Source organism: Engraulis encrasicolus, chromosome 15 (assembly GCF_034702125.1).
Source record: "Engraulis encrasicolus isolate BLACKSEA-1 chromosome 15, IST_EnEncr_1.0, whole genome shotgun sequence".
Lineage (NCBI taxonomy): Eukaryota > Metazoa > Chordata > Actinopteri > Clupeiformes > Engraulidae > Engraulis > Engraulis encrasicolus.
Genome location: NC_085871.1, coordinates 15,370,674 through 15,380,673, shown reverse-complemented (window position 1 = coordinate 15,380,673; position 10,000 = coordinate 15,370,674). Strand labels below are relative to the sequence as shown.

The window sequence follows — 10,000 nt, the reverse complement described above, 5'->3', positions numbered from 1 at the left end:
TCAGCCTGGAGAAACGCCGACGTGATTGACAAAAGACAGCGCACTCTACTCATAGTAAGTCACATTGATTGTGTGTGTGTGCGCGCGCGCTTGTGTGTGTGATGGCAATTGGAACTATTGCTACTTCTACTATGTCTCAGTTGGTTGGTTTGGAATTCACCCGCCGTGGTGTTTTGTTTTGTAGCCAATTCAGTTTGAGATACTTGCTGCTCGCCGTGGTGTTTGTTTTGTAGCCAATTCAGTGTGGTTGGTGTGTGGTGTGGCGGTGGCATTTGGGCAAAATGATACACTGCAATCTTACTGTCTATTTTTATTTGTGTCATTGAACTTTGATTACGTGAAATATAATCGGGTGGGACTACACGTCCGGGAGTGATAGAAACACCTGGGAGTACACGTCCGGGAGCGATCTCAGTTGGGAGTGTCCATCTACCACCGTGTGTTTGCCACTGCAATGGTCTGGAGAGAGAGAGAGAGAGAGAGAGAGAGAGAGAGAGAGAGAGAGAGAGAGGCCTTTGATGCCCATGTGTAATTGATTGATGTGCATGTGAAGATTGCAATGTTGAATATGTCAACATTGAATGCTGTCTAAATGTCTAAAGCAAAACTTGGCCCAAGCACATATTATGTTCAGGAGGTCTTCTGACTGTTGTAGAGAGCTTAGTTTTTGAATTGTGTGTCTGTGATACAGAAGATGCTGTGAGCTAAGCATCTCTTAGCAAGCCTATTAGGGTATTATTATTATTTTTCAAGGGGGGGGCACACTTGGGTGGGCCGGTGGGCCGGTGGGCCGATGGGCCCCCTAGCTAACTTCGCCTTAGGCCCCCAAATTGCTAAGTCCGCCACTGTGTGTGTGTGTGTGTGTGTGTGTGTGTGTGTGTGTGTGTGTGTGTGTGTGTGTGTGTGTGTGTGTGTGTGTGTGTGTGTGTGTGTGTGTGTGTGTGTGTGTGTGTGCGTGCGTGTACATGAATGCATTCTGGTTTTTCTGTCCATAGTATTTGTCCTTTCATGTCCTTGTTTGTGACACAGCTTTTGTGTGCCCTTGTCTGTCCATGTCTTTGTGGCTCCCAGGGACGTAACGAGATATTTTCAAACACCGAGGTCAAATACTGCGTGCTACTGCATACTGTACATTAAGAATGCTTCAAACTTTTCAGTCAAACTTGAGTTAATTTCCATTAATCACTGCCTTGAGGATAAATGGGGGTGGCATACACAGACTGAATTTATCATTGTTGATCATAGATCGATTTTCATCATAGATACATTTTACATTTCTAAAAAAAATACAGAGGACATGACCTCTGTGTCCTCAATGGAAGTTACGGCCATGGTGGCTCTGTATGCACAGTGCAAGTATCTGTGAATGACCTTCTCTGACCTTTATCTTGTGAGAATGTCTGGGACCTTTTGTGTTATTGTGTGAATGTGTGTGTATGTGTGCATGTGTCATTTGTGTATACGTGTGTCTGTCCTTGACTATCCTTTTTTATTTGGCAGTCCTTTTAAACTCTCATCCATGTGGGTGCTGGAGTCTATGCCATTTTGTGCCCTTAAGAGTGTGAGTTTGTGTGCATTTCTTTATGTTTGTATGCCTCTATGTTTCCTCTGTCTGGCCTATATACAGTAGGTAGGAGTATTGTTGCGCTCTAGATGTTACAAAAATTAACTAGGTGCGTGGACCCAAAAGAAGTAGAATATAAACGTAGGAGCAGGTTCGCACACTAAACAAGACACAAAGGTCAAGCACAAGGAGTTATTTATTAGAGCAGGGTAGAGCAGACGTTTCAGGCTGTTGCCATCATCAGTGCTCTCAGTGCTCGCCGTGGCCTATTTACAGTACCCGTTAGGGGTGTAAATAATAATAGATTTGAATCGATGCATCAATCCTACAGCACATGATTCAATTAATCGATTCCTAACCGATTTTTTTGTAATTATTGCACTCATTTTGTGACGCATTTTCTTTTGCTCATGCAGTAATAACAAGATTGACCATGAAAAAGATTCCCCCCAAATGGAATGCATGCAGATATGACCCATTGATTTTAATCTAATTGAAATTAATGGAATCATGGAGCATTCAAAAATAGCACAATCATTGGCCTAAACAAATCGATACTGAATCGAATCACCATGAAGGGTGTGATTTACACCCCTTTTGTGCCCTGTGTGTGCATGTATGTGCGTGCATGTGTGTTTGTTTGTGTGTGTGTGTGCATGCATGCGTGTGTGTGTGTGTGTGTGCCCATATGCCTTTGTGCGTGCATGTGTGTTCGTGCATGCATGTGCGTGTCTGTGTGTGCGCACATGTGTGTGTGCATGCATGCGTGTGTGTGTGTGTGTGTGCCCATATGCATGCATGCATGTGTGCTTATCCTCCCTCCTCACCTGGCCCTGCTTTCCGCCTGCGCACCGTTAGGCTGACCTGTCCGTTCCTCGCCGCGGCGTGCATGAGATCAATAACATAGCGGTGAGGCTTCCCGGCCACGCAGATCCCGTCCACCGACACCAGCTCATCTCCCGGCCGCAGACGGCCATCTTGGTCCGCGGGACTCTTCTCAATGATGGCTCCGATCAGGATCTGTGGGGCGAACGGGTGAGTGGCGGGATATACAACACAAGGACAGGTGGCAGGTTAGTATATGAGGAGTTTATTAGGACTGAGAAATGTACAATGGGAAGGAGGGAAGTGAAGGTTTGGAGAGTTGTGGTAACTGATAGGGGAGAGGGTTTCGTTGCTTCGTTTTTGGGGAGTGTGCGTCAACATTCTCTGTCCATCTACGCCAGTAAACACTTAAAAATTTGAATAAAAAACCCCCTGAATTTTATAATAATGATTATAATTTGTAATTATATTTCTATCTGTCAGCTATGCAAAATTCAAACCCAAAAATGACATTCTATTGACCTCTCAGAGAAAACGGGTGGGAAATCAGAATAAGGTGGACGTGGTTTGTCAGGATTTGTTAGGGGCTTGTGAGTTAATCTGGTAAGTATATTGTTAAAGCATAGATTAGAGTTGTCAAACAAGGATTTAGAAAGTAGCTGCCATAAACACAGGTAATTTGATTAATTAGCTCATCTATCTGTCAGTTTCTGAGAAGATAACAGGGTAACGCTTTACCTTACGGTACAGTAATTACTGTCTACTTTTTGTGTAACAACAGGGTAAAGAAAAAGATGTTACATGGTATCTAACAGGTAAAAGGGGATAATTACAAAGTAAATACCATGTTATACACATATCTCAAGAATTACTATGAAACTACTGGGTATTTTCTAACCATCTAAACATCGAACTTCTCTCTGCTACCCCGTTATTACCCCATTAATGGTATTTACTTTGTAATTACCCTCTTTTTTACCCTTTAGATACCATGTAACTTCTCTCTGTTACCCTGTTGTTACCTAGAAAGTACACAGTAATTACACATGGTAACTGTACCGTATAGTGAAGCGTTACCGATAATTGTTCTACAAAGGCAAAGTACGGTAACTACGGTACACAAATACAGCAAGAGAAAAATGTGCAGTAACTACAGTACACAAAGCGAGAGAGAGAAATGTCCTCAATGTCTTAAGAAGCACAAGATTAAGTCATAAATCAAAGAGAAATATAAAAGGTGAATTTCCAGTCTAACGGCAACTTGACAAAATATGTAATAACTGTCTTTTGCCCTTGAGTTGCAGATCAGAAACAGCTTGTCAAGATACTGGTTGGATCAAATATATGTGACAGACTCTTTGCAGCCGGGATTGAATCCTGTGGTGAAGAAGACACACCGAGGGGTAGACTTTTTGGACACCGTTACCAGGCAACAGCCTCATTTGCCACAAAATGTTCTGACTGGATTGTAATGATGAATGTGGCTGCGTTTTCCTGACTGAAATTGAAAAGCCCATGGGAAGAGAAGGCATAGTCACAAATTCACATTTACCTATAGGCACTGCTCCATGCAGCACTAAGTAGTTATGAAGGCTCTAGTTTTACAAAAGTAATCCTGGGGATAGCGTGATAGCATGGTTAGGGTTGCAACCCTGGGAATTTCAATAGTGATCAATCCTTTTGCTTGCAAGCAATGGCTCCCTTCATTCAGTGTCCAGCCAAACTGTATTTTCTCCCCTGGACAGGCCAATACAAACCGGGACAATAAGAGAAAACTTGAACAGATGGCAGCATTAAGTATGATACTCCTGTGAGTAGAGTCGCCAAGAGTTTTGTGCATTTGTTTTCTCAGTTTGTGCATTTGTGTTACCATGCCCTTTTCTCCAAGACCACCACAGCATCAGTGGTAAATTTCCCATAGAAAGTTTGGTCGATCGTGTTGCCCGGCAACAATGTTCAAAGAATTTCCCCAGGCTCCAACAAGCTTTGCATTGTACTGCACACAGCCATAGCTGAATTGTTTGTAAGGTGTGGATGCAAGATCTGAGCCATACTGATTTGTTTGCTGCTGTAAGCAAGCGTGCCTACTGAGTAAAAGATTGTTTGTGCGTGTGTGCATGTGCGTGTGTGTGTGTGTGTGTGTGTGTGTGTGTGTGTGTGTGTGTGTGTGTGCATGCGTGCGTGCGTGCGTGCGTGCGTGCGCGCCTGCCTGCTTGTTTAGGAATTACTATTGCACTATTTTATTGGATGTATGCTTGTGAATATGGTGATATTCACCAGTTAAAAACATGCATGTATCTCGTTGCTTGTACACATTTTTTAATGTTGTTTGAAATGTCTTTTTAAAAGTGTTTTCTTTTGACATTATGTATTCTTTGTAAGGCTGTTTGAGTTTTTACTTGCTTGCTCATTTTACCTCAGTGTGTATGTGGAGATTGCTTGCAGGTGGGGTAGCTGATTGCTTAATTGATTGTGGCCACACCCACACCTGCCTAGTTAAAAGCTCTGTGCTGACAAACAGAAGAGAGACAGGATGCGAGCAAGCAAGCAGGAATGCTGTTTTAAGCTGTCATGTGTTAAATTAAAATTTTAAACATCCAAATGGCAGTTTTTACCTTCCCATCTTTTAAAATGCACAACCAAGAAGCAATGGCTATTTCACATATGGTGGCAGCGGTGGGATGATGCTTCTAGCTGCGTGGAGGCACCCACATTGGAGAAGGACCGTTTTAAAGTCTTTTTAGGTGCACTGATTGATTGTCGGTAGGCCATTTGGGCCTGGAGGAGGATCACTTGTGAAGGAAGAACGCAGAGGGAGCAGCTGTGTACCAGAGAGAGCTGGCTTCAGGACTGCGTGGTCTCGCCGGGGTGGCCAGAGCCTGAGTGAGAGAGGAGCAGTTTGGTAACCCCCTGTAGCTGTTGAGAGCCTGGTGGGGAGCTGCTGCCATACCTGGGGGACAGAAGATGAGGACCAGAACTTCCAGGGTAGGACCAACCTGCAGCCATGAGAGTTGGCAAGTGTTTGGAGGCCCGTAATCTGCCAAGTGTGCAGAGGGCAGAGCACGGACAGCAGGTGGTCGGGGAGCCTGGAAAAGGCCTCAGTCGGGGCTACATTGTGTGAGTGCAGCCCAAGAAGGAAAGTGATCGTGGGGTTTATGATGGACAGTGACCTAAACTGACTCTTTAAAAATGGGGGATTTTGTTTTTTGTGTGTGTGCATTTTAATCAACACGCTTGCAACTGCGTTTGCAAGCTTTTCAGAGGGTGAAGGAAATGTGAATATGGTGATATTCACCAGTTAAAAACATGCATGTATCTCGTTGCTTGTACACATTTTTTAATGTTGTTTGAAATGTCTTTTTAAAAGTGTTTTCTTTTGACATTATGTATTCTTTGTAAGGCTGTTTGAGTTTTTACTTGCTTGCTCATTTTACCTCAGTGTGTATGTGGAGATTGCTTGCAGGTGGGGTAGCTGATTGCTTAATTGATTGTGGCCACACCCACACCTGCCTAGTTAAAAGCTCTGTGCTGACAAACAGAAGAGAGACAGGATGCGAGCAAGCAAGCAGGAATGCTGTTTTAAGCTGTGATGTGTTAAATTAAAAATGTAAACATCCAAATGGCAGTTTTTACCTTCCTATCTTTTAAAATGCACAACCAAGAAGTAATGGCGATTTTACAATGCTATCTTTAAGGTCAGGGCCGTGTGTCTTTGCTGTGTGTGTGCTTGTGTGCATGAGTCTGTGTGCGTGCTTGTGTGTATTTAGCATTCGAACCATTCTTTGGCTCTAAGAATTCAGCATGTGTGTTGGAATGTGTGTTCAGCTCAGTTTTGTGTAAAGATAGGAATAGGAATAGGACAAAGGCATACGCATAGAGGTAGAACATTAGACTAGAGGTGACCCCGCCCCCTTTTTCACTGCACTCCTGGCAGCCATTATTTGTAGGTAGACCTGAACAATGTGAATGAATGGAGGAGGGGCTCACCTCTGTCAAAAAATGGCTTAATAATGTGAACAATTCCATCGACACATTAAACAAGGACAATATTTGAAATGTGCTGCTAAATATCCACCTAACTAATATGAAGTGACTTCAAAATGTAGGTATTTCATCGACTCATATCACGTCAGTAGATATTCAGCCTGGCACTTCAAATCTGATCCTTGATTAATGTGTCACTTCGTAGCCACACAGTTTCAGGCCATTTTTTGACAGAGGTGGGCGCTCTCCATTGATTCGCACTGACTAAAGAGCACAGGTCTACCTACAGAGGATGGAGGCTGCACTTGCCATTTTCCTCTGCTGTCGCAAATCGCCATGCAACCTCTAGTCTAATGTTCTATCCGTATGGACATAAGGGTAGCGAGGTGAGAAGGGTGAAAGGAGGAGGTGGAAGATTAGTAAGCAAAAGATGACAGGGTCTCCAGCCCGTGCCAGTACGAGCCTTCTCGCAGGCGTCCGGACTCACAGGCTGCCCGGCCTCATCCCCGCCCAGGATACGGAAGCCGAAACCAGACTTCTGCCGCCGCAGGTGCACCTCCACTTCCTGGTACTCTGGTCCTGGAGGATCATGGGTAAGGATAGTGCAGTAAGCAAGTAAACAGACAATGGAAAGACAAACAAATAAACAAAGAAATTGAAAAAACTAAAAACGGTAGGGCACTAGGCTACTACACTGGCGACCCAGGTTCGATTCCGGCCCACGTCATATGCCAGTCCTCCCTGTCTCTCTCGCTCCCCTCTCATTTCCTGTCACTTCTCCACTATCCTCTCAGAAATTAAGTAAAAAAGACCTTAAAATATATGGTAGCCTCTTACTGCAGATGGGGTCGCCGGCGACCCGATTCACTTGCTGAAAATGCTTAAATACATCATAACAACATTGCTATGACATTACAGAGAGCCATAGCGCTGCACTAAGGGGTTAAAAAATTAAATCTAGAGGAACTAAACTGATATATGGAGAAATCTACTCCAGATGGAGGACCATGGTTTAAGATTTATGATACAAAACTGAAATGACCAGAGAAAGAATAATTAATTAAACATAGGCACTTGTGGACACATTTTTGCAGTGCCAGTTATATTGTCATGGTATTGTTATTACATTAGGAGTAATGACTTGAAAAAAGTAAAATGTATTAATTTATGTATTGCGCATATCACCCAGCTCCAGCTTACACTTGCACATAAAGAAAATAACAAAGAACACAGCTCCAAATTGATACTCCAGAGGTGAACCCCTTTGGATGCATAAATTAGTAAGTACGCCATACTGTAAGCAAATTAATAACCTTGTCATCAGAGCGGGCAAAGACTTGGGGGGGCTTACCGGAAGGTTCCATTGAGAAGGTGGTCCGTGGGGGGGCTGGTTCTAAGAGAGGATGAGGGAAGATGGAAACAGAAAGGGAAGCAACACAATACAAACACATGAGAACTCTTGCGGAAGTTAACCAGAGAGCAAGCCATACACGCATATGCTAGCACACACACACACGCACACACACACACACACACACACACACACAGACACACACACACACACACACACACACACACACACACACACACACACACACACACACACACACACACACACACACACACACACACACACACACACACACACACACACACACACACACACACACACACTCATGCATGCAGATACACACACACATACACACTCACAGGCTCTCTCTCTTACACACGCACACGCACACGCACACGCACACGCACACACACACTTCCATAGGGATTTAGAACGACAGTGAACTTTTATCACATAATCGGTGCAACCACACACTTCAACGCTTTATCTACATGTATGCCGAACTCCATCACCCATACCCAGCTATATTTGCTGGATGCTTTACGGGCTTACATGATCCCTAACCTGCTATATTTTTTGAGTATTCACAAGGTTTAGACTGTGGTGAAAAATAAAAACAAACAAACAAACAAAAACAAGTTTTTTCCTCTTTTTTTGAAATTGCTGTGAAGGAAAGTGACGGTGAAACAAACTTTTATTGGGAAGTTAAAAAATCCCCATTGTTTTTTTTTTCTGCACAAGAGGAGTTGTTTACAGGATGGTTAAAAAGAAGCAAGTCTTTCTGAAGTGAAGATCGATATTACAGGACGACACAGAAAAGCTGCATTTAATAAGGAACAGAGTGCTGTTGGCTTGTACTTTGTAGTCCCAAAGACAAAAATACACAGACAGAACGCTATTGTGCAGACAAACAGACACACACAAAGATAGTACACACACACACACACACACACACACACACACACACACACACACACACACACACACACACACACACACACACACACACACACACACACACACACACACACACACACACACGCACCTACACTCAAACACCTACACTCACACACCTACACACACCTGCACACACGCACACGCGGGTGCATACGCACGCACGCACCTGCACTCACCTGCACTCACACACCTACACACACACACCTACACACACACACACACCTACACACACACACCTACACACACACACCTACACACACACACACACACACACACACACACACACACACACACACACACACACACACACACACACACACACACACACACACACACACACACACACACACACACACACACACTAAAAAGCACAACCACAAAAGGAGATCCTTGCCAGAAACCCCATGCAACTTTGACAGATGCCCACACACACATCACACATTCCAGGAAAGGGGATTTGGAGTTTTCTTTTTTCCCGTTATTTTTTCTTCAGCTGCCTTTCCATTCTACTGCTCACACAGAAGCCAGTGGAGCTGTACTTCAATTCAGTTTCGTTTTGCCACAGGGCAGTACAGATAAAAGACAGACAGAGAAAGAGAGAGAGAGAGAGAGAGAGAGAGAGAATGAGAGAAAGAATGAGAGAAAGAATGAGAGAAAGAATGAGAGAAAGAATGAGAGAAAGAATGAGAGAAAGAATGAGAGAAAGAATGAGAGAGGAGGGAGAGCCAGACAGAAAGACAGACAGTAGAGCAGACTGTGAGATATGAAAGAAGAGTGAGAGTGCAGCCAGCGAGCAATAGATATAATCCAAGTGAGATTGAAGGAAAAAAAGAAAGAAAGAAAGAAAGAAAGAAAGAAAGAAAGAAAGAAAGAAAGAAAGAAAGAAAGAAAGAAAGAAAGAAAGAAAGACAGACAGACAGACAGACAGACAGACAGAGGAAGAGAAAACAAACTGAGAGACACTGAGAGACAAAGTATAAGAGAGATGGAGTGCAGCAAGCAAGCAGGAGAGATATAAAGAGAATGAGAAAGAACTAGAGGCGGAAAAAGAGAATATGATAAAGGGAGCAGAGAGAATGAGAAAGAGAGAGATATTTAGCAGAGAGGTAGGCAGAGAGAAAAGAGTGGCTACTGTGCCCTCTTCATCCATGTGTCATGCGAGGGGATGGAGGATGTGGAATGGACACAGCAGCAGGGGCAGCGGGGCATTTGCCCCTGGGCTCAGGCTGTTGGGGGCCCTATTGTGACCATGGCAGGCTGTATGGGGGGGCCTTATCAGTGTTTTGCCCTTGGGCCCTGTATGCAGTATGCAGTTGTTC

General features: G+C 43.9%; 1 protein-coding gene across 1 annotated transcript in view; it reads right to left on the bottom strand.

Moving 5' to 3' along the window:
* The window catches only part of magi2a (membrane associated guanylate kinase, WW and PDZ domain containing 2a), a 465,595-nt gene that overhangs the window by 49,297 nt on the left and 406,298 nt on the right, over positions 1–10,000 (bottom strand). Inside the window, exons 13-15 of the mRNA XM_063217120.1 lie at positions 7,725–7,766; positions 6,861–6,952; positions 2,392–2,584 (exon numbers count right to left, since the gene is read on the bottom strand). Coding sequence (XP_063073190.1) covers positions 2,392–2,584; positions 6,861–6,952; positions 7,725–7,766 — 327 coding nt within the window. The remainder of the gene's footprint in view (positions 1–2,391; positions 2,585–6,860; positions 6,953–7,724; positions 7,767–10,000) is intronic.